Genomic DNA, 26,097 nt, shown 5'->3' on the forward strand with positions numbered 1-26,097 from the left:
GTTTGTTTACCTAACAGACGGGTTGTGAGGCGTTCAAGTGCCCAACGCTTCTCTGTTCAAACCAGTCACTGTGTGTGTGTGTGTGTGTGTGTGTGTGTTTACCTGAGCACAACTGAGGGCAGAGCTTTAACACACTGCTGCACAGAGTAATCCAGCGTGTGTGTGTGTGTGTAGGAGTGTGTGTGTGTCTATACAGCAGCCTGGTCAGATCTGAGCTCTGAGCTTTTCTATAAAAGCCCTGGGAAAACTGCTGAGTAGTGTTGTTATCACTGTGTGTGTGTGTGTGTGTGTGTGTGTGACGCGTGTAGCAGTGTGTGTGTGTGTGTGTGTGTGTGTGTACAGTTAATACCACTGTATAGAGCCTGAACTCCTCAGAACACTGACGCATCATTTCTTCTTCTTCTTCTGTGTAAATACGACTCTGACAAACTGACAGTGACTGAAGAGCTACACACACACACACACACACACGTCACTGATTATTGATCCTAGTAATAATGCCAATAATCGTCCACTTTCAGACTCGACAGGTCGTCTCTCCAACAGTGTGTGTGTGTGTGTGTGATTATTCATCTGCAGCACCGATCACAACCAGGGTGCGTTCAGGTGCCTCCACCTGCTGCAGGAGAAACAGATGCTGATGAAGCTGCTTTAACCGATATGAAACGCTTGTTTAAAGACTCAGTGTATTTCAGCTGATCAGATCTGATGTGATTGACAGAATATTGTTTTAACTCAGGTCAGTATTCAAACTGCAGCCAATAAATCAGATTTTGGGAAGCTTTTATATTCATATCTAGGCTACTAGGGCTGTCACTTTTTATTCGATATTCGAATATTTGTTCGAACGTGGGGTGAAAAGATCATATTCGAGCGGTAATGACGTGTAGTGCCTGCATAGCGGGACACACCAGATGCAGAAGCGCCGCGAAGCACAGAGAAGCGATGCTTGTTTTCAACGCCCATGTTAACCGCGTCCTGCACATACAGTCTACGGTCCTGCAGCGATCGCTTCGGCATCTGGTCTATTTTGTGAGCGAGCCGCGAGCGATCACATCTATGTGAGAATATACTTCATCCTGGCAGAGAAACTATACATTTTCCTCTCACTGTGATAAGAAACAGTCCTTCAGGTCTACAGAGGCTCTTTAAATCTGTAATGTTGCTGCAGTAAAACAGTTCAATTAAATAAAATGTCTGAGTTAAATAAACTATATATTTTAAACCATATACTTAAAGCAGATATCAGTGGAATGTTTTTGTTAATATAAGTCCTAAATAGTCCTATTTTCCGTCAGCAATCACTTACATGAAGTATTTCAGCCTAAACACGAGTCTCTCCGTCACTCTGCTCTGCTGTAACCCGAGGAGAAAATTTTCCTTGTGGGATACAAGTGTTATCCAATGAGGAGAGAGAACGGCATGAAGGGCTGTGTGTGCAGCCAAGGGATGCGCGTGAATGTGGTGACGTAGCACGAGGACCAATTGATGCCTGACAAGGGCGGGGGCTGCTAACTCATGGTGCGTTCAAAGAAACTCGTACTTTGTGTTTTTCCTTCCTGTGAAGTCATACCAGTTCGATCTGGTACGAGTTCACGGGTCGGAAGTTACGAGTGGCCGTTATAGGGAACTTTCACAGACAACAGGATGGTAAAAACACGAGCTACGGGTTACCTGGAACGCTACCAAGTCGTAGTTGTGACTTGAAGCTGTAACTTACGGTTTCAAAAGCCTGCCTTGAACGCAGCATTAGCCGAAACGGCCGTGAAGCTGATATCTGCTTGAATTAGTTGGATTAGTTTGTTTTGTTTCTTCATCACACAGATGATGAAGCTCCTCTTTCACCTAACTTTAACAGCTGAAACACTTTTGTTGCCCGGAGCTCGAGCTTTTGTCATTGTTCACCTCTACCTCCACTTCCTGCTCTTCCTCCTCCTCCTCCTCTTCCTCTTACCTCCTCCTCTTCCTCCCGCCAATGACTCATCACTCTGAGTTCACACCTGATCTCAGCTCATCCTCTCCTCCCTCCTGCTCCTGCAGCTCCGGCAGCGAAGAGGAGGAGGAGAAGGAAGAAGAGGAGTGTCCACAGACCAGGAGGGCAAATATTTGAGTGTGTGTGTGACAGACTGAGTGTATTAACACACACACACACACACTCTCACACCTAGAGTACAGTCTCAGCACAAACACAAACACACAAAACGAGCGGCGGTCACCAGAACCAACACAGCAGCAGCAGCAGCAGCAGCTCGTCACGGGGAGACGGAGACACGAGCAGCGACCATGGAGACGGATTTAGACCTGGGATATTTTAAAGCATATTTACACACACACACACACACACTCACTCAAACACACACACACACACACACCACATGTGCAGCTGAAGGCCGTCGGTCCGCTCCCCGCTGGGCTCCAGATGGCGAGGCAGAGAAGGCCACGAAGTGACAGCAGCACTTTTCATTCATCCTCCTCCGCCCTGTTGCTGCTGCTGCTGTTACACACACACACACACACACACACACACACACACACACACACACACACACACACACACACACACACACACACACACACACACACACACACACACACACACACACACACACACACACACACTTACACACACACACTCTGTCACCAGAACAAACGCTGCCATTTACACCTGCGCCGTCGAGGCCGATGATGAGTAACGACGGCGCAAACTGACAGAACAAATGCGAGCGGAGACATTGCACAAGGGCAACGAGTGGGAGTGACACAAAGGGAGTCAGAGAGAGTGTGTTGTATTGTGTTGTGTGTTTTCTATTGTATTGTATTGTATTGTGTGTGTCTATGTGTGTGTGTGTGTGTGTGTGTGTGTGTGTGTGTGTGTGTGTGTGTGTGGGTCCACATGACTTGCAGTGAGAGGAGGAGCAGCAGCGTTTAGCAGCGATGATCCGCTGAACGTTGCTCCACAGAGCTGCAGGGAGGCCGAGCTGCTCTGGTGTTTTATTTTAGTTTCAGGTTTTTTTTGTTTCTTTAAGACTGATGCAGATATTTGTGAGGTTTTAAGACCTGATGACAACATAATGACTGCAATTAAATCTCTCTCTCCTTTTTTTTTCTTCTTACATAAACACGCGGGCTAAACAAACACAGTGCAGAAGGAAGGAGCCTGGGAATCAACCCAGACACGTTAAAGGTGGGACGAATGAGGTGGAAAACAGACTTTACGCCGGAGATAAAGTTTCTGAAAGAGCTCAGACCTCAGGTTTTGTACGGTCATGTCATGCAAGAGGCCTTTTTGAAAATCACATATACAGCCAAGGAGCCATATCGTCTAAACCAGTGGTTCCCAAGCTTTTCCAACTCATGATGACCCACAAATGTTGGCAGCACACAGCTCGATTTCTATTGGTCGATAAGTAGAGGAGGGGTTGATGTGATCCAGTGAGTTACTTTATTTTTAATTATCTGCTGATAATGGGTATTATCTGATACTTTAATTTATGAAAAGGTAGATGTTTGTATTAAAGCTCCATACAGTATAAAGGTAGATGTTTGTGTTAAAGCTCCATACAGTATAAAGGTAGATGTCCATGTGTAGTGTGATTATAAAGCAGCTCTAGGTTCTATATTAATACTGTGAAAGTATCAAAGCCTCAGTCCACAGAGAAATGCACACAGCCTGTATTCAGAAACTGAGCCTTAAAACCAGCCGTCAGGACTTCCTGTCACTTTGTGATGTCACAACTAAGCCCCGCCCCCTCACCACCTGGACCCACCATCCAACAACTTGCAGGATTTTGGTTTCTCTGAGTGTTTTATTCTGAAATCTTCTCTATTTTTTATTGGATCACTTTAGAAAAGCAGCCAAAAGTCAGCCAATCAGAAGAGAGGCTCAGAGCCTCCTCCTCTCTTCTGATTGGCTGACACTGACTTGTTGTTACTAGAGCTCCAGAAAGAAGCTGAGAGAGAGAGAGGAGATGGAAAACTACACTGAGATGGTTTTTAGAACTTAAAACCATTTTCTGGTTTGGTTTTATTTCTATCTTTTATTATTTTGTTCTATTTTTGTTCCAGCTAACACAGAAACTTCTCCATCACTGAAAATGTAGTATTGTAACCTCTTAAACACAACAGGCAGCAGAACAAATCTTTCATGTCTATAAATGTTGACTAAATGAAGCCGTAGCCTTCGAAGCTCCACCAGCAGCTACAGTATACCTGATCCTGGAGGAAACACTGAGAAACACACACATTGTTGTTTAGTGACCTGAGCTGAGAGAGATCTGCTGAAATAATAACGACCCGGTGTTTTATTCACAGCGGCGTAGGTAGATAGCACCGGCGTTTAGTGGAGGGAGCGACGAGCTGCGATAACGATGGAGCTGAGCTGGTGATAATGACTGTGAGTCGGAGGGGTGTGCCCAAAAATCTATTCACATAAGAACCGCAATTCTCATTTAATACGATTCAGAATCGATATAAAATGTCCCAAAATAGATTTTAAAAAATAAAAAAATGAAACAAATGTGCCGACTGTTGGCCTCCATTTCCTTAGAATTTAAAAAATGCAGCATGTTTAACTGCACTATTTTTTTAAATAAAGAGGCACTTTTAATTTTGTTACTTAAGCAATATGTGATATTGCTTTTATGCAACAGTTTCAACAATTCCATCTAAGCATGGATAAATGTTTAAAACTCAATAAATGTGAAAAAGACACTTTAGTCGTTCTGTCTTGCAAAGCAGACTGGAGCAGATCATGAGGATCCTTTGCACACCGACAGATTGAAGCAGGAATCATTAGGAATCAAATCGTTTTGAATCGAAAATCGATTTTGAATCGAATCGTAGCCCCAAAACTCAGAATCTTATCGAATCGTGAAATAGTGAAAGATTCCCAGCCCTAGTGTGGCGGCTTTGACTCACAACCAACACAAGTCTTCTGCTATGTCCCAGTTGCTCTTAACAATGGGGCTGGGACTGGGAGCATGTGTCACCCATCTGTCAGACAATATGTCAACGCAGCCGTAACACTCCGGCTGAATGTGTCTTTGGCCCGTTCAGGCCCTCAGCGCCGGCCGCTCCCTCACATAATCTCTCTCTTTCTCTCTCCTCCTCCTCCTCCTCCTCCCTCATGTCAGCATCTTCAGTCTGGTGTCTTTTTACAATCCAGTCAGTTTCCTTCATGGTTTTTATTCCTCCAGTGGGGGCTGTTGGTTTAGACTGACAAACATCCTCCGATCTCTAGATGTGTCTCAAACAGGAACAAACACAGGAGCATCATCAGAATGACAGGACTGAAGCTGAGAAGCAGCAGCAGTCCTCTCACTTTAAAAACAACCAGTGTTGGGCTGTATATCGCGTACAACAACAAAAAAACTGTTTGTTCTATCAACCAGTGTACTATCAACCTCACTCGATCTGAAAATGACCCGATTCAAAAAACTAGAGCTGCCGCCGACCAAAGATTTTCTTGGTCGACTAGTCATCGTCATTTAGGGCCATTGGTCAATGTTTCCCATTGACACACATCACTCAGCTTATGGACTTATAGTTCACTGTCTCACAACCGCGATATCACAGGGACCTGCCGTGTGAAAAAAAAAAGAAAAGAAACAAAACTGACAGTGAGTGAGTGTCACAACTTCCTGTATCTGGCCCTTTAAATTAAAAGCCCTCTAGCTTTTCATAAATAGTTCAGTCATATAGATTTTGACTTAATTTTGACAAAACACAGCTCCAAATGTTTATTTTTTGTTCCTTCTTTTTTCTGCAACCAGTCAACCAATGAAATTTAGGCAGAATAATGAATTATTGGTCGACTAATGTTTGATCGAGCGCCTCCATCACCGGATTCACGAATGATTCAGTGATTCGCTGTTGGGCTGCACGTTCGCTGCTGCTGAGCTCAACTGATCTGAGAACAGATGAATCAGGTCATGGAGTGATTCTGTTCAGTTCATTCACTCAAACAATTCACTCTTTTAAACAAAACATTTGTGAACGACACAACACTAACACAAACCTGCCTCCACCACAACAACACGATGCATCTCCTCTGCAGCCACTAGAAATGATTTAAAGACGGTTGCAGACGGTAATAACGCTGTCAAAATGTGTGTGAGTGTGTTTTACCTGTTATATATCAACATAACGCTGCATGTGCTGCTCAGACATGAGATCACACACACACACAACTACTCTCATCATCTAATGTTTGAATGGGACTGTGTGTGTGTGTGTCTGTTAACACACACACGGAGGCATCTGTGATCAATATGAGCCGGGAGGCCTCTGACTGTGATCAGTGTTTATAACAGCAACGTCCTTTTCCATCTGAGAAAACCCACTACAACCACTACAATACAAAACATGTTACACACAAAAACACTGATGAGAGACTGAGGGGAATAAATGAAAAGTAGGAGACACTCATCTGCACACACACACACACGCAGGTTATATGCTTGTGTGTAAATGATGTCGTTACATAATCAGAATCAGAAATGTTTTTATTGCCAAAGAGCAGCAAAGGTCAGTTCACAGCACCAGGAACTCAATGTGGTGTCGGGTGCAAACACAAAGGTACCAGAAATAGTTAAAGGTAGCGATAAAATACAAATTTAGATAAAATAAAATAGAATAAATTAAAATATTCTAGTGCAAAAAGTGTTCATATACTACGATATACAATTTAGGATTTATATAAAAGAATAAAATGGAATACACTGCAAAAACTCAAAATCTTTCCAAAAATATTTGTCTTATTTCTTGTCAAAATGTCTCATTTCTAGTCAAAACTAATCTCTTTCCACTTAAAATAAGACTCATCACCTAAAAATGAACTTGTTTTTAGATCATTTTCACTTGTTTCAAACTAATTTTTCAGGAAAATCTGCCAGTGAAAGGAAGTTTTTTGTGCTTGTAATAAGAAAGAAAAACTTTGCTCCACTATCAGATTTTTCTACTTATTTCAAGTGAAAATGTGATTGAAATAAGTAAAACGTCTCTTAAAAACAAGCTACTTTTTAATGTGATGAGTCTTATTTTAAGTATAATGAGATTAGTTTTGACTAGAAATGAGACATTTTGACTAGAACTAAGACAAATATTCTTGGTAAGATTTTGAGTTTTTGCAGTGTAGAATAAAGATAAAGATAGATATATAGAGAATACACTACAGAAAAAGTCCGTCAGTGGCCAAGAAATAAAAAACAAATCTTTGGCCAAGCAGGAAGTAGATGGTACCAGAACTAAACCCAAACAAAGACTGAACCCACTAATATCTAAGAAACACACACATCTGTGAGGTAAGGTGGTGGAGTTTGTTGCCCTGCACCTTAACAGGCAATAAGTTTTAATGGGCTGGTACCTTGTTAGAGGCTGGAAGGGTTTTTGGTTTTATAGCTTAGTAAATAACTAACTGGCAGAATAACAGAGTAGCAGCCAACAGAGTCAGAGTCTGCTGATAGCACACAGTCCACGGCCGACCACGTCACTCTGCTGCTTTCATTCATCACACTTTGATGTATTCTCTCCAACACAATACACGTTAAACCCAGAGTCAGATCATCTGCCTTTTGTTCAGTCAACAACAGATCCGTCAAAAAACAAAACCAGGATCATCCCTGATCCCAGATCAGCTGCAGCTCAGGGCATCTGGACTGGGACCGCGACGCTCCGGCTGCCACTGTGATGATGATGATGACGCCTTTATTTAACAATCCTGTTGTCCTGCTGGGTCAAGGAAGAAAGGATGGAAGGATGGAAGGACAAAGGGAAAGATGGGAGGAAAGAAGGAAGGGAAAAAGGAAGGAAAGATACAAGGAGGGAGGGAACAGATTGGGTCAATTGGGTCAAAAAGGAAGGAAGAAGTAAGGATGAAGGAAGGAAGGAAGGAAGGAAGGAAGGAAGGAAGGCTTGTGGAAAGAAGGAAGGAAAGAAATATGGAGGGAGGGAACAGATTCGTTCAAGGAAGGAAGAAGGGAAGAAGGAAGGGAAAAGGGACAGAAGGAAGGAAGGAAGTTAGGAAGGACGAAGGGATAGATGAAAGGAAGGACAAAGGGAAAAAAGGAGGAAGGAAGGCAGGAAGTACGAAGGGAAAGAAGGAAGGAAGGACAAAGGGAACGATGGGATGAAAGAAGGAAGGGAAAAAGGAAGGAAAGATAGATGGAGGGAGGGAACAGATTGGGTCAAAAAAGAAGGAATGAGTAAGGACGAAGGGAAGGAAGGGAAAAAGGAAGGAAAGAAAGATGGAGGGATAGGGAACAGATCAGGTAAATTGGATCAAAAGAGTAAGAAAGAAGAAGTAAGGATGAAGGGAAGGAAGGAAGGAAAGAAGGAAAGGAAAAGGGATTGTGGAAAGAAGGGAGGGAGAAAGGAAGGAAGGAAAGAAGGATGGATGGAGGAAGGGAACAGATTGGGTCAATCTGACCCAGAAGGACAAACAGGAGGGTTAAAAACCCTGCACCTCGCATAAATAATCTATAGAAAACTGTGCAGTGACTCCAACAGTCGTTTACTGAAGGAAGAGACGGCACCGATCTCTTCTAAAGCAGCCGAGGAGATCTGAGAATGAGACCAGACATGCAGCGCTCGCCACATTACAGAGCGTGTGTTGTAGCTCCAGATGTTTTACCACACTTGTAAATTTAAATTTCTTCTGAGAAGTGTTGGTGGTATTGCTACATAGCAGCCAACATTTAGTATTAACAGCTGTTTTTAGCACAACATCAAAACCTCATTCCTCCAAAGAGTCAAAGAGTCTCCAACAACAAGAGAAGAGAAGATGCCATACAGTATAAAGGTAGATGTTTGTGTTAAAGCTCCATACAGTATAAAGGTAGATGTTTGTGTTAAAGCTCCATACAGTATAAAGGTAGATGTTTGTGTTAAAGCTCCATACAGTATAAAGGTAGATGTTTGTATTAAAGCTCCATACAGTATAAAGGTAGATGTTTGTGTTAAAGCTCCATACAGTATAAAGGTAGATGTTTGTGTTAAAGCTCCATACAGTATAAAGGTAGATGTTTGTGTTAAAGCTCCATACAGTATAAAGGTAGATGTCCATGTGTAGTGTGATTATAAAGCAGCTCTAGGTTCTATATTAATACTGTGAAAGTATCAAAGCCTCAGTCCACAGAGAAATGCACACAGCCTGTATTCAGAAACTGAGCCTTAAAACCAGCCGTCAGGACTTCCTGTCACTTTGTGATGTCACAACTAAGCCCCGCCCCCTCACCACCTGGACCCACCATCCAACAACTTGCAAGATTTTGGTTTCTCTGGGTGTTTTATTCTGAAATCTGCTCTATTTTTCATTGGCTGACTTGTTTTCTGGGTGACCCAGTCAGAAGAGAGGCTCGGAGCCTCCTCCTCTCTTCTGATTGGCTGACACCGACCTGTTGTAACTAGAGCTCCAGAGAGAAGCCGCGAGAGAGAGAGGAGATGGAAAACTACACTGCGATGGTTTTTCAGATCTTAAAACCACAAATATGTTTAATTATGGAACCAAACTTCAAATAAAACTTTGTGTTTCTTCTTGTTTTGTTGAATTTCTACCACTTATTCTGTTCTACTGAAGCTCGTATGCTAACTTTTCCGATACCGAGTCACTGAAGTATTAGTAGTATTGCAACCTTTTTTTACATTCAACATGAAACTGGGGTTGATTCTTCTTCTTTTTCTTCTTCATCTTAACACAAAACATGCAGCAGAATAGAACAAACCACAACTGACGCTTCAGCGCAGTGAAAACAGAAGAAAAGCCTCTCGACATCTGTAAACCATCTTCAGCTCAGAGTGGGGTTCCTACTTAAAAACTTGTAACTCTAACCTTTCTCTTTCTCTTCATCTTTCTTTTTTCTTTTTCTTTTTTCTTTCAGCACTGAACGAATGTGACTGGGAACAAACGCATCCATCCAATCGCTACAAAACACAGTCGCCTCTCATCTAACTCCACTGACGACTTGCTGCTGTAAAACTACCACAAGTCTTTTTCTTTTCCCTTAAAAACAGGGGGGTAGGAAATGTCTTTTCCCGACGTGTTACATGGCGGGTGTTGTTTTTTTTTGTTTTTTTTCCGAGAGGCCTCAGCTGTAACCCAGGTGACAGTGTGTGTGCTTTGGCATGCGGCATGGAAATCAGTTCGGATTCAGAGAGCTCCAGTGCAGCGACAGCGAGGAAACAGCAGAAAGAGAGAGGATGAGGGAGTAAAAAATAGCGCTTAAACGTGATTGGCTGCATCAGCAACTTTTTTGGCAACTTTATCCGCTCCGCGACTCTTTTTTGACAAACCCCAAAAACCACCAGTCGCTAAAAACAGAGCTTCGATTCTTGTTTTTTGCGATGATGATATCATATTTATCCATAAAAGACCTCCGTGACGAAGAGCTGGTGCACTTTTTATGATGCTGCGGGTGACCTCTCCTCCTCCTCCTCTTCCTCCTCCTCCTCCTCCTCCTCCTCCTCTGCACCGTTAAAACTAATTACACACATGACATCACAGCGGGAGATAAACTCATTAATAATGCATTAATAGAAGGTATTGTATCACCTTGTTAGTTAGCGGGGAGCCTGCTGCTGTGACTGCTAACTCTGACTCAGAGCACTGACACATGTGCTCATATAAATATATTATATATATACACACACACACACACACGCTGGGTCTCGGTGCTGTAAACACGCCACCAGGAGCTGGATGAACATCTGAAGACCTGAGACGGACTGGAAAGTGGAAACCCAACAGCTTCCTGCTCGCTGTCCCAGGTGATATATCCTCCAAACACAGTGACTTTCTGAGCTTTTTATTTTTATTTTTATGACACTATTTATTTGGATTTTGCCATTTTTTAGTTTATTCTGCCAGCGTTTTATTGACTAAACAAACAGCTGATCCTGAAATTACTGGGTAAAGAAAGACTGGCTTTACACTGGACGGTTTTAGGACTTCTAGTCCAAATATAATCCTCATGAGTGTTGTGTCAATATAACTATTTCCAATTGAGTTAAAGGCCCTTTTCCACCAGCGCTACTCGACTCTACTTGGTTTTTTTTTCCTTCCTTTTTTTGTCACTGGAAGAGTCATGATCGCAACGTCCGACATGAGAATTAAAGGACAATTCCGGGCAAATTCAACTCGGGGGGTGTATGTTCCTAACATTTTAGGTCTAAAAGAAGGAATCTGAAGATTTTCAGTTTAATCGCTCCTGTTTTGCGGTAGTTGTGTCTGTCCCCGCATCGCCACGGCAGCGATGAATGGGAGCGGATTGAAGTTCTGCTGCTTAGGCTGTTTACATCCCTCAAAGCCACAGACAGCGTCAGATGGCGACTCAAACATGCACCCAGAAGTTTATTTACTTCAAGCAAGCCGACATGTTTGTAAAACTAGATCTAATTCAAAGTCTCGCGCGAGACCCAAGTTGACGCTCGGTGTGTTCAGGTGCAGTTGGAAGCTCCCGTTTGTGTCATAAACACAGGAATATCAACTCTTGACTGGCATGCACCATGAAGTTTATTTACTTCCAGCAAGTCAAGAGTTGATATTCCTGTGTTTATGACACAAACGGGAGCTTTCCGACTGCACGCCGTGATATGACGACCTCGCCCACGTTGAGGAGGAACTATGAAGAACTCAGCTGTAATGGTAAAGGACCTGAACCGAGTCGAGTAGAGCTGGAACTGTGTTGTGGAAAAAGACTAACATCACCGACATGTCTCATAATGTTTGCGTTGTAAATATCAAACGTGGCAACTTGATCTGCAATTCTGACAAACCAAAAGACCACCTGTAGCTAAAACCCCAAAAAATAAATATCAAACATGTTTGATTATTTACAGGATTTACAGGTGGCTGCCTCCAACAGAAACACTCCCATGTTGTCGACTTTTACAGCTCACAGTCACGGCAGCTAACGAAGCCAAATGGAAACGTACAGGAAGAAGAGCAGCTAGTTAAAGGTGCAGTCACTCAGGAGGATTATAATCCGTTGGAAGTGTCCTCATGTCTGCGGTCTACCTCGATTAAAAAATTGGTTAAGGGTTTTTAAAAAAAAGTACATCTGATCTGATCTAATTTAAAAATCATGCAGTGTGTGGCCAAAAGTTAATTATGAGGTTCGATGTTGAGGTCGTTCCAGATCAGAACAGTTTCTTTGAGACACATTTCAGTTAAAGTGACTTCGATGGAAAACACAGACACAATATACAAGTAAAAATATGTCAAATAGCTGCAGAACTACATCTATAAATAACCAGAGTTACTCAACGGAGTTAAAGCCTCTGCCTGGATGTGAGACCTGAAGATGATAAAACTCTTTGCTATAAAATTTATGAAGGATCTCCGGTTTTTCGCAGCCAAATAGATGAAGTAAGCGAGGCGAGCGCCTGTAGACGGTGAGCTCAGGCTGCTGCTGCTGCAACGAGCTCCACCGGCCCAGATGTGGGAGAAAACTTAAAAACACTAAACACATTCCAGCCATACCAGAGGGACGAGTCGGTGGGGAAGTGATCTGTGATGAGCCTCAGCCAGGGCGTAAAATTAACACCTGCCAAGCGCCAATGGCGGGTAAAAAAAATGAGTTTGGCGAGTAAAACAAAAAACACACACCCTCTAGTGGCCGAATGGAAACTGCAGTTCCTTTGCCACAGAGTTTATTTCTCTAGCTAGCCCGTATGTGGAATGTGTGTGTTTTATAGAAGAGAAACACTCAGGACATTTCAGGACAGAACAGACATGTCCTGTGATTTTCAGCCTCCTTTTATATTTAACAGAGGAGGGACAATACCTGACAGTGATATTCTCAGCTGCCAGGATGTGCAGCTTTTTAAATGTTGCTTATAGAGGAACTATGTAAGTCTGGTCTCTAACCCTCCTCTCCTCCATGTGCATCATTTGTTTCCAACGAAGCCGGTGAGAAATCAATCCATGGAGCGGTGGATAAGGTTATTTATCATCTACCATGTTACCATGTGTATATCTGTGTAGTCTTATCTGTCATCAACAAGAGATTACGGGTTATGACGCGGCGTTACGTTTGTGTGGCGGTGTCGCCATGGAGACGAGAGCTGGGACACCGGTTTTCAGCCAAGAGACGCTAGGTGGAAGGCAGAGAGCCTCAATTCTCCCTGGAACTAGTTACTAGTCATTGATTTCAATGATTCTCATAGTTGGGTCCTTCAGAGGGTTCAAGGGAGCCCCAACTTTTTCTTGAAATTTTACCACTTTTTTTCTAGAATTTTTAAACTTTTTTTTTGTTTTGAGAATTTTTTACCAGTTTTTTTATTTTATTTTTTGAGAAGTTTGACCACTTTTTCTAGATTTTTCTTTAAACTTTTTTTTGAGAAATTTTGTACCACTTTTTTTCTAGAATCTTTTTAAAAACTTTTTTTTTTTTGAGAATTTTTTTATCACTTTTTTCTAAAAAAGTATTTTTTCCAGAAATTTCTCTACAATATGTCCACAAATTAACGCCATTGGCCCTAATTTGAACGTATACATTGACTAAAAAAGTAATGTTCTTCAGTCTCTGAACAAATATTTGTGTGGCGGTGCCGCAGAGACGCTAGGTGGAAGAGAGAGATCCTCCATTCTCCCTGGAACTAAAAAAGAAGTCAGCACTAGGACTCTGGAGCTAAGGGACACATGGTGCTGAGTTAAGATACAAATCCTGCAGAGTTCCTCTTTAAGTTGGATTTTTATACTAAAAACCTAAGGCAATTACTTTTAGTCAAACAAGGCATGATGTTTTCATTTCCCCAGTGAAAAATATGTTTGGCCGGTAAATTTCTGGAGGTCACACTCCAATTTTTCCCTGTTAAAAGGGTTTTCCATGGAGTTTTTCCTCAGTGGATGTGTAAGGGTCTAAGGGCAGAGGATGTTGTTACGATGCCATGTAAAGCCCTTTGAGACAAACTGTTTGTACAAACGGGCTATACAAATTAAATTGCCTAGCCTTACCTTGCCACTAGCCAATGGCTCACAATTCGTAATAAATAACGTTATCCACCGCTCCATGGATTGATTTCTCACCGGCATTCGTTGAAAACAAATGAGAGGAGGGTTAGAGACACAGATAAGACTAGTGAATTTTTACACCCCGGCCTCAGTGTGTGTGTCCGTCCAGGAGGAAACTTCTGTTGCATCGATAACTGGAGGAAATTAGGGCTGGGACGATACGCTTTTCTCCCGATTCGATTCATCTACGATTTTTTGGATGGCGATTCGATTTAAATTGCGATTCTACGATATTGCAGATTCTCACAATTTTTTGTCTTTAGCATTTTCAACATTTATCTGCACACAAATACTGTAGGAGCCTATAAATTAACATACTCCATTATAAAGTGAACTTAAACCCTTTTCAAAACCTGTACTCTCTGTATGTAAAAAAGGCGAACAAATGCACATTGCAAAATATTTAAAAAAATCCCCCCAAAAAAATTTCAAAAAAAATTATTTTCTTTCAAAAAAAAAAATCGATTTAGAAATCGTCAAAAAAGATGTTGCGATATTTACGTGAATCGATTTTTTCTCCCACCCCTAGAAGAAATCGGTCCATGCTTAACCGATCTGATAAATGGTGAGACAGATTGCATCAAACCGGCCTCCTCCTCCTCATCATCATCTGGAGAACATGACTGATTGCTCCTTTAGCTCAAAGGTCAGGTGTCACATGTTTTGTTTTTTTTCCTGTGAGACGAACACGAAGTGGAGATGAAGACGAGGTAACAGCTCTGTTGTCTACACTCCTCGAATACACAACACAACACGACACAGCAACACAACCACCACCTCAGCAGGTAAACTCAAACAACACGTCTATATTTGGCGTGAAAGGAACCAGCAGCGTCCGTGTGTGTGACTGAGTGTGTGAGAGCTGCACATATTGTTTCAGTGGAGGATAAAACCCACACACATCATGGCTCAGATATTTAACAATATGGCTTCTTTCTCGTAATCAAACGGCTAAACCACTGCACCACACGGCCGTCGCTTCACATGTCTTCATCATGGAGAAATTCAACTGTTAAGTGACTTTGAGAGTAACATCTACTTTTGGTTTGTTTTGGACAACAACTATGTGATTAAATCAGCGGGATTAAAACGAAAGCAGCCAAAAATATCACAGAAATGATGCTACTGTCATTTTACCGTCTATATTTTCTAACATTAGAGGCTGAGGGTTTGATTCCTGGCTCTTCTCTCTGCTGCACATGTTGAAGCGTCCTTGTGCAAGACTCAAGCTGCCCTACACATTATTCCTGCAGCACTGTCTTCTGTTTATAATCAAGGGAGTTTAAAGATGAACTCTGTTCTCCTCTGTGTCTCTAACCCTCCTCTCCTCCATGTGCATCTGTTTCCAACATCGGAGCCGGTGAGAAATCAATCCATGGAGCGATGGATAAGGTTATTTATTACACGGCTCTATTGAATGCTGCTCTCTGATTGGTCCTTCGCTGCGTTCTGCGGTCCGTTATTTCTGTATAGCTAATGACCGTTGTCAAGTATAACAGACCGTTGCTAGGGACGCCGCTCAGCACAGAAAAGAGAAACTATGCAGGATATTTACCTTATGTTTCATTTTTACCATCATTAAACAGCTTCGGACTTATTGTGATGTTAGATAAATCAGTACGTTTACATGCAGAGCTTAATCGAGATATGCTCAAAATTCGATTTTGGACTTCTGTCCTTGTCTCAATTAACATGCAACTGAGAAAACCGAATAACTGACGGGGTCCGCCCCCTCATGCGGCGTCACCCGTTGTTGCAGTGGGTTAATACGCCGCCCTGTCCTGTTGACTTTTCTGTCACCTCGTAAAAAACTGAATGTAAACAACTTAGTAAGCTTAATAATAAGCTCTTTTTTAAATAAAACACTCTTGCTGGTCACGCTGTGTGAAATGCATAGAATCAGCTCTGACGTTGGGTTTTTTTCTTTACTTTGCCGGGTTCGGGCGGCTTCTCTGCTTAACTTTGTGCCGTCTCATGTGCACATGCATTGTCCAGTTATACTCCGACTAAGGTGTATACATGACGGAGAAAATCGAATTCCAATCGCATTATCTGGGTGTCTTAATCGGAGTTCTCCAACTCCAATTTCAGTCGAACTAAGGCGTTTACATGCACTTCAGTTGTCCAGTTATAGTCGGATTAAGGCAATAATTCGTTTTTTTCAAGTGTCATGTAAACGTACTGAATGACTTGTAACTTGTTACAGAGAGAGTGGAGGCTCCTTCCACATCGCTGCTGCAGCTGGAAACCAAACCTGCTGATCAGAGCCTCTGACCCGGTGTCACAGCTCTCCTCTCCTCTACTCTCCTCTCCTCTCCTCTCCTCTCGGTTTTTCGGAAAGTGGCGGTATTTAGGAATCTCTTTACGATCAATTAATTGTGGCGTTTCATTGTGAAAACAAGTAATGGTGACATGACATCCCTGCTCCGGCAGCTCGACGGCCACAAACACAGTCAGGCAGCTGCTGTGTGACCTGAACGCAGCCTGTTCCTGTAAAGGATCTCAACAACAAGACTCAACTCGTCTCCCTGTAGAGAGAAGAGCTGCTGCTGCTGCTGCTGCTGCTGCTGCTGCTGCTGCTGCTGCTGCTGCTGCTGCTGCTGCTGCTGCTGCTGCTGGGGTCTGCAGGCTAGGTAGGGGTGGTGTGTGTGTGTGTTTTTTTTGTGTGTTTTTTCTTTTCTTTTCTTAGCTTGATGAGGATGAATAAATATTTTAGTGGTTGAGTGTGAGATCTCTCTGCTATATCATCTATGTGTAATTGTGCGTGCCGGAACCAGCCTCTCAGCAGATTTTCCCCTCCAAATCCCAGCAGAGAGGCTACGATCATATAACAAACACACACACACACAATGCACCCTGGTGAGAAGAAAACCATGTGTGTGTGTGTGTTTGTGTGTGTGTGTGTGTGAGAATTCCCCTCAGGCCACGGACCTCATTCAGTCACAGCGGCTGCAGCGTTGTTGACGCATCGCGCCTTCAAAAACTCGCACTTTCTTAATTGGATGTTGTTCCGTTAACTGCTGCAGAGCCGTCCAATTAAAGTGGATTTATTATTAGGGGATGGACGCAGCTAAAGAGTTCCTCGTTAGTTAGTTAGTTAGTTAGTTAGTTAGAGAGGAGGAACAACAGTCCAGACATCTCCTCTCTTCATTCATGTAATAGGTGCAAACCATCTCCAGCCGACCAGTCCCATATGTTTTGGTTTTGTCCCAGGCTTGGCACATTTTGGTCTGAAATCTTTAACACTCTTAGCTCAGCATATATAACACCACTATCTCTCCTGATCCTCTCTTGGCCCTGTTTGGTTCCTCCCTGCAGCCTCTTGCCTCTAAAGTTATGCAAACTGTTCTTCACCCTGTTGGCCAGGCGACTCATACTTCTAAATTGTAAACACCCTCAACCTCCATCTCTAGGGATGTCACGATTACTTGTTGTCACAATTAATCGCCGTATTAAACGCCACAATTAATTGATCGTAAAGATTCCTAAATACCGTCACTTTCTGAAAAAGATGATGTTGGAACCATATCGGCAGATGTTGTGCACCAAAGTAAAGGAAGATGCACAGATACTGGCCCATTTATCTAAAGTAACACTTAATTGGTAGGAATTTAAATGTTAAGAGTGCCATTTCTATTTTTAAAAAATGATTAAAATAAACTTTAACATTTGGTCTAGATGACAATTAATGACTTAAATATTTCAAACGGAATGGAAGTCTTTTCTGTCACGTTGTACTGTCATGTTGCTATACCTGTGAAATTGCTTCCCATGAAGAAAGTCATTAAAAAAAAAACATCTCCTCTCCATCAACTGGCTGGAACTCGCTGGAATAAAAAAAAAAATTTAAAAAGGGGTGGCGAGGGGGGGTGGACAACAACGGGGTTCCCACTCTTTTCTTGAAATCGTTTTCCAGGACTTTTTCAGATGCTACAATCTGACGGACATTAGTTTTTACGCTTCATCCCCTGTCCCATTCATGCTTTGGAGAAGTGTTCTTTTCGACAATGGTACTTTATTTTGTAAATTTAATCAGTTTGTTTCTATGTTTATTCCTCTCTCTCATTCTCTCTCTCAGAAATCTGATTTGAAAATGTGCAGTCTATGGCTCTAATTTATGAAATAATCTCTTAAATGCTTAGAAATCATGACAAATTTATCATAGAACAGCACAAACATGTTTTTTTTTTTTTTTGGGAAACGAAATCCTTAGAAGGGTCTGAAAAGTCCAATAGAGCTCTGGTAGCTGTGATAAATCATAATTTTTTCAGGGCAACTCAAGCTTTTCCAAGACATTTGACTTTTTTTTCTCATTTTCCATGTGTTTTCCATGCACAATGCACAGCACAGAAAATGTCATTCAAATTACGGCCCGGCGTAGGAGCGAGGAGCGAAGTCTCTGCAGCCATTAAGTCCGGCACTGGGCAGCCTGCCTCTTAAAACACACTTATGTCTCACAATGTAAACAAACCAGTGTTTAACCTACTGACCCACAGCCCACGGCTCCGTCCGCCCGTCGTCGTGGCGGCAGCAGCGGCGGGGTGGTATTAGTCGACTACCTCTCTCTAATGCAGCAGCAGCCCACTCCTCCTCCTGCTGCTGCTTATCACCATTAACAAAACACAACACAACACAACACAACACAACAAGCCCCAGGGCCGAAGTCTGAGCCTGAGCCCCGGCCTGATGTAGGTCAGTGTTTCACACACTTAATCAAGGACGGGTGTGTGTGTGTGTGTGTGTGTGTGTGTGTGTGTGTGTGTGTGTGTGTGTGTGTACGAATACAAAAAACACACAATTAACTAACGCAGAGTGTTGCACCATGGGAGAAAGACGACCTGCTTGTCCACAGCAGCAGCAGCGGGACGGTGAACAGGCTGATGATGTCACCTCAGTCCGTGGAGGTGAACGGGACACACGCTCTCTGGAGACGGAGCTGCAGCGCCGTGACGACCGCACGGACACAGCCGCTGACACACACACACACACACACATTAAGATCCTCAGGGCCGAGAGTTGTAATGACATTCAGCCCCCCCTCCAGTGTCCTCCGAGGACACGAGGTAATGCAAATGAAAGCTAATTTATTTTATTCACAGCGGAGCAGCTCGGCTCTACAGCGGTGTGATGTTATAGGACAATATCCGTTGTTAAAGCCACAGCCAGTCTAAATATTCAACCAGTTTTCAGCTCCATTAAAAAGGGACTACGAGAAGTTTCGGAAAGTGTTTTCACTACATTTCCCATGAGCCTCCGCGCGCACGGTGAAATTCTTGGACCGGCACAAGACGGACGAAAGCGAAAGCATTTACCAAGAATGTCTTCATTCATCAAGAATGAAAGTCGAAGGTTGGAAGACGATCAGATACCGTCGTAGTTCCGACCATAAACGGCGATCCGGCGGCGTTATTCCCATGACATAACAAGTGGGTAACTTAGATTCATCTACATTAATATGAGATACTTTGATAACCAAAAGCAAACATCCAAAAGCAAAGTCTCTTTAAAGGTCCAGATTTTGCCAATAAACCTGGTTAATAATTACACACTGGACCTTTAACAGAAGAGATGGCTGAATCATGATGTCACAGCGATGACATCATAACTTTGGGTTCTTCCTTTTGATGCACTGAAGTGACCGTCGCACACAAACACCAACACCTGTTACGCCACACAGCCTGCAATAGCTCCACTACCTAGCTAGCTAGCTACTTTTGCGTGCGTACCAAACATTGGTTGCCACGGTTACCACGATAAACACGTATCTATACGGAAGGAAAGAAGTGTACCGACAATAACGGTCATGACTCTGGTTATAGGTTTTAGGAAAAGATGCCGATTTGAGTTTGAAAAAAGAAAGAAAAGAAAAGAAAAGAAAAGAAAAAGTACTTCCGCCACATTAGACGATCTCTGTTGCCGTGGTTACAAAAACAACAACACAATGGTTTCCAATGGTAACCGAAGTCTGCTCTCTTCTCTCTGCATCATCTTCCTGTGTCTTGTTGACCCCCTGTCCGTCGGCTATACAACAACCTCCTCCTAACGTCTCTTTTATTCTACGTCGTCACGCACTTTAGCCGTTAGCTCTTCCCATCAGTACCCACTACGACCACTAGGTGTCGCCTGGCAACAAAACGTAAACCATAATGCATCAACACAACAATAGGCTGCCTGGCCTGCTGCTGCACAGACGACGACGACGACCTCTGGGCTTGTTTCTCCTCTCTCTCTCTCTCGTCGTCCTCTTTTATTTAAAACACAAAGCAGCGTTACGTCGTCGTCCTACTGTAAAAAAAAAAAAAGAGAGACACGCACAACTTTTCTCTTTTTTCCAAGGATGCACTAGAAAAGATGGAGGCCCGCGGGCAGAGGATGTCTCTTAATGTGAGTGTAACTAATGGACTGCTTCCCTCCACTGCCCCTGACCTCTCAGTCCCTCACTCATCCCATCGCCGGGGCAACAACATCCCTCCCATCCTCATCCTCATCCCCATCCTCATCCTCATTCTTCCATCTTCTAGCTGCTAACCTCTCTTCTTCACTTCCGTCCTCTTTGTTTTCCTGCCTCGGGGACGCAGTAGTGCAAACGGGCGGGATCAATCTGACAGATGTACACACAACACACACATACACACATATAACACAATCACATGTGGGTGACAAGACGGGCTTTTGGCCGTAGCCACAGCAGCCGCCACCGCCGCCGCTGCTGCTGCTCTAAAAATAAAAGCACAGGGACTAAATCCTGTCTGTGCGTCGTCAAGTGATACAGAAATACGGCTGGTTTGTGTTTCCCATAGGGACCGACATAAATCCAACAAAATCCTGTGATGTCATCAACACACTGCTATGCTATCTAAGCACAGTTCCTGGTGACCTATATACATACATACATACACATACATACTGTAGATATTCAGGTCTGTATGATGCAGCTACGTGGATCTAACCCTGCAGAACAAGATCTGAAATGTTTGTGTGTGTTTTCTGTTTAAATAAAAAGTTATGCAATGCTGTCAGTTGGTTAAACTGGTCTCCTTCAGTGTGAAAAATCATTCAATGCCTGATTTATACAACATTTTACTGCTAAAAACATTGCGAAATTGGATTTTTTGGGGGGCTGGTGACAGTATTTTCTCATTTACAGAGTCATAAAAAGAGATATCCAAAATCCTCCTCTGTAAAAACTTCAGACTCTAATATGTCAACAAAATAAAACAAGAATTTTGAAAGTAGCTTTATCCATTTTTCAGATTTCGGTTCTGGAAATGTATGCAAATTAGCGCATATTTCATTAGATATTGCCCGATTTACATATTTAAACGTGAAATTTGACAAAACTTGTAATACAAAAAATATTTGTCTTAATGTAAGTGATAAACATGGGAAGTTTCATGGTGATATCTGTTATTTAAATGTTTTACCCTATGTCTCCCCTTCGATAAAAAGTTATGCAATGCTGTCAGTTGGTTGAACTGGTCTCCTTCAGTGTGAAAAAACCACCATTGCTACTTGAGTGGAGTCTTTAAAAGAAGCTGTGGCTGCAGCAGCTCCTCACACACACACACACACACACACAGAGAGAGAGCGAGAGAGAACAGCAGGTCGACTGATAAAAGGCCGCTCGCTCCTTCTGCAAACTGTAAATCACAGACAATCTGTTGAACACAATGAGTCTTACAGCTCTGATTCAGAAAACTCAGGCCAAGAGTGTGTGTGTTTCTGTGTTTGTGTGTTTGTGTGTGGCTGACTCAGTGCATTTGGCTTTAAAGCGCCCCCCCTCCTCCTCCTCTTCCTCCTCCTCCTCCTCCTCCTGCTGTCTTGGCTGAACGCTTATTCAAAAATGGTGATTTTCATATTTTTACATTATTACTTTGGCGACGGAGGACAGATGGAGCAGGACGACGGTTCCTCTGGGTCCACCGCCGCCGCCGCCGCCGCGCTTGTGTGTTTTGAGTGAGAGACAAAATAAATTTCTTGTGACTGACTGTGAGTGACTGTGTGTGTGTGGGATGATAAAAAAACCAACAAACCAAAAAAAAAAAGCGGGACTCGGGAGCACACGTTTCGTTTTCAGGCTTGCCTAAACACGCCAGGTCTTATCAACCCTGTCAAACAGCCAACCATCCCTGTGACACACAGACCCAGCAGAAGTCCCACAACCAGTCGGCCCGCTATGACTGACTGACTGTTTGTGTCTGTCAAGGCCCGCCAAGCTGCTGCCTGATTCACTGTTCGCCTTTATTCAAAAAGAGAGGGGGGGGGGACCAGCACTTTGGATGACACAGGCCGGTTATTATTCATGCGGTCGGTCAAAGCAGAAACAGATTCCCTCTGCTCACTCACTCACTCACTCACTCACTCGGCCGCCTATCAAAACAAAAAGACAAAAACTGAGTGAGCAGCAAGCGACTGAGCGAGCGCCGTCTCCCACGACATTCACCTCCTGGAAAGTCCCAGAGCTGCTGCTGCTGCTGCTGCTGCTGCAGGTAGCTACACAAAAGACAAAACGCAACAAGATAAAGGGTGACTCTGCCCTGTGTGGTGGACTGATATGATACCGCTGCCATGTTTTAAGTGGCCCTTCCTGGTTATTAGTCATCACAGCAGCAGCAGCAGAAAGAAACAGAAAGCAGCAGAGAGAGAGCAGCAGCAGCACTAGCAGCAGCCTCAACCTCTCTCCTTTTCACACGCACACACTGGCTGTCATGTCACAACAATAATACTAACCGGGTTGCAAATTTGCGATAGATGCATTATAATAATTACATGGATAAATGTTAATGATATAGCTACCAACCGAGGCTGTGTCACCGCCCCGACTCTCTGAATGAGCAACGTTACAAAAGAAAGAGAGTAATGTGTCATCGCAGCAAACACAATATAATAATTCACCTGTCATGTTGTGCAGGGAGTTTACAGAGGCCGTGCATGGACTGAGTGCAATGCATGCTGGATATCTTTCATATCATATGTCCACTATGTCTCACTGTGTGTGTGTGTGTATGTGTGTATGTGTGTAGGGGGGGTAACTGGTTGCAAAAACAGTCCCACTCCTACCCGTTCTGCTTGCCTTGGAGAGAATATTTTTCCAAGTGGCCTGGATGAAACCTAACGATGACCAGATGTGCAGCGTGTGTGTGTGTGTGTGCATGACTCAACCATAGTGTATGTGTGTGTGCATATATGTGCGTGTATGTACATGTGTGTGTCTGTGTGCCCTGCCCTTTAATCTCTGCAGAGAGTTGCCAACTGCCACTAGGTCAAAAGCATGCCACCTCCACCAGGGTATCATCATCATCATCGCTGCCATAAAGTACTGTAATTGTGTGTCACAACAGCAGTAACACACACACACACACACACACAGGACATCATTATGATTATTAACAACATGGATCTTTATCTTTGATGCTGAAAGAGCAACAACTGTGATCATAAAAAAGGGGCAATAATGTCTAATTGTTGTGGGACAGGCCTGTGTCTATTTAACATAATGGGGAAAAGAAGGAGTGTGTGCATCTCTGTATATGTGTGTGTGTGTCTGTGTGTGTGTGTGGTGGCCTATAAGAGAGCATAAATGAGATTGAGGTCACTATTGCAGTCAATTGTGATGACCACACAAATATCACCACGCTTTCTTTGCATGTGCACACGTCTGAGTGTGTGTGTGTTTGTGTTGTGTAGATGCGATTATTATTATTATGGGGGAGGCAGCTAATTGGAAAGGATTCCAATGTTATAACCGTAAAAAATCATAATAATCACCAAAAACAGTGCAATAAAAGCTAGATAAATCGCAGCACTTACTTGCCAATGACCTCGCAGAGCTCGTACACATCTTCAAAGAGGATGTCGTCGTCCGCCATAGTCCGACCCCGGCTCCGTGGGGGGGGGGGAATATTATTTATCCCCCCAAAAAATAAAAATAAAAATATATGCGTCCAGAAACCCCGAAGGTGGCTCCTTATAAAAACACACAGAGAGCGGTGAAAGCCCCCAAGGCCGGAGAGCTGCTGCTGCTGCTGCTGCTGCTGCTCCTGGAGGTGGCAGGCAGGCAGGCAGGCAGCTGACCGTTTTGGGGGCAGGAATAACGAAGGGGGGTTAGTCGGTAAAAAAAAAAAAAAAAAAAAAAAGAGTTCCTCCCAAGAAAAAGGTTTCCAAATCTCCCAGTCAGTTGTTGCCTCCTTACCTCCTCTTCCTTCCCTCCAGAAAAACCGCTGCGTCGCCGTGGGTGAGTCGGCACAGGCAGGCACAGTTCAGTTCAGTAATAATCCAGTTTGGGGAGAAGAGAAGAGTCTCAGTCCAACCACCACCGGTTCTGTTCTGCCCCGCCTTTCTTTCTTTCCCCTGCAAACACACACAGACACACGCAGCTTTTCCTTCCCGGCACCGTACCCTTCGTCTCTATAGCTTCGCCTCAGAAAAAAGCAAACATTATAATAGTAAATAGGCTGCTACTCCTCCTCCTCCTGCTCCTGCTGCTGCTGCTGCTGCTGCTGCCGCTCCTCCGGTGAGTCTGAGCTACAGAGCGGAGGAAATGCCCGAGTAGAGCCGGTGGACCGTGGACATCAGGCGGGCAAGGCTCAGGTTACAACACCGGTCGGTCGGTCGGTCAGCTCCAGCCAGGTGGGGGCTGACAACACGGATCTTCACATCCCGAGCAACAGAATTAGGGAGGGGGGGTTTGTTTTAACACTTTACAGGAATGGGATGCATGCACTCACACACACACACACACACACGAGGGTCGCTCCTCCTCGGTCGGTGAGTGTTTTCTTCCGCCGTGCCCGGACGTTTATCTCCGCGGAGCTTCCAGAAAGGAAAAAAAAACCGAAGCTCCGCCCCCACATACACACACACACACACTCACTCAACGGAGGTTATGGTGAAACTGCTCCGTCGTCCTCCATTTTGGCGCCAAGCCGTTACCCAGGGTTCCCCGTGGAGGCCTATAGGGCTCGGAGCCAAGATGGCGGAGCGGCGGCGCCATAACGGCTGCTCCAGAACAGCCAGTTTCCTAGTCGGGACTTTTTCAATGGACAGACCTGAAGCGGCGGAGCTCCCAGTCGGAAACAAGGAGGAGTAGCTATATGAATGAAGTGTCCATAAACGAAACTAACCTGGTTAAAGTTACCTGTCCGTAAATGTCGTTTTTTTTCTTTCTCTTACATAACATTACATAACATTTATTTAACCGTTTCTTCTTGTTGTCCTATTAGCTTAGCCTTTTATTTTTTATTAGCCTACTTTTATTTAATGATTCATTTTATTTCAGATTCAGATTCATAATTTATTTTATTACATGTATTATATTATATATTATTATATTATATATTTTATTCTTTGGTTAAAACACTTTAACCAGGTTAGTTTCGTTTACGGACACTTCATTCATAGGCTACTTCTCCTTGTTTCCGACCGGGAGCTCCGCCGCTTCAGGTCTGAAGGTTGGCACAATTTATAGTGCCAAATCAATGACTGACAAGCTGACGATAAGACTGTCTGTAGGCTATTTTGACTGAAAAAAAAAGGCCTATGTTGCTTATTGTTATATCGTAATAATTAGACAAACAGTAGAACTGATCAGAAAGAATACAGTTACCTGTCCGTAAATGTCGTTTTTTTTCCTCTTACATAACATTACATAACATTTATTTAACAGTTTCTTCTATCTTCTTGTCCTTCTCTATTAGCTTAGCCCGTATGAAAACCACCGTAGCTAAGTTACAGACTTGTTTGGTTGACTCATTTATTGGTTTATTGATTGCATTCTTTCATAAAATAAACTATTTTAAAATTTGAAAGGAATACTTTTATTTAATGATTCATTTTATTTTATTCTTTGCTTAAAACACTGTATTCTTTCTGATCAGTTTTGATTGTTACTGTTTTTAAAGCAGAAGTAAGCGTAATGTTTGTGTTAATATAGCCTAAGTCTTAAATAGTTATATCTTCCGACGACAATCACTTATATAGAGTATATTTGGTCCGAAATACGGGTCTGTCAGTCACTCTGCTCTGCTGTAAGCCGAGGAGAAAACTTTCCTTGATTCCTACAACCTTTATCCAATGAGGAGAGAGAACGG

At 43.2% G+C, this 26,097-nt stretch overlaps 2 protein-coding genes across 3 annotated transcripts in view; both read right to left on the reverse strand.

Annotated features, from left to right (window-relative positions):
* caska (calcium/calmodulin-dependent serine protein kinase a) overlaps positions 1-24,802 on the reverse strand; it is a 176,918-nt gene extending 152,116 nt beyond the window's left edge. For both annotated transcript variants that reach the window (XM_083997044.1, XM_083997043.1), the window contains exon 1: positions 23,819-24,802. In XM_083997044.1, the coding sequence (XP_083853170.1) occupies positions 23,819-23,877 (59 nt within the window). In that variant the 5' untranslated portion in view covers positions 23,878-24,802. The remainder of the gene's footprint in view (positions 1-23,818) is intronic.
* mao (monoamine oxidase) overlaps positions 1-26,097 on the reverse strand; it is a 151,812-nt gene that overhangs the window by 16,865 nt on the left and 108,850 nt on the right. The gene's annotated exons all lie outside the window — the stretch shown is intronic.

Source organism: Trachurus trachurus (assembly GCF_905171665.1).
Source record: "Trachurus trachurus genome assembly, chromosome: 21".
Classification (NCBI taxonomy): Eukaryota; Metazoa; Chordata; class Actinopteri; order Carangiformes; family Carangidae; genus Trachurus; species Trachurus trachurus.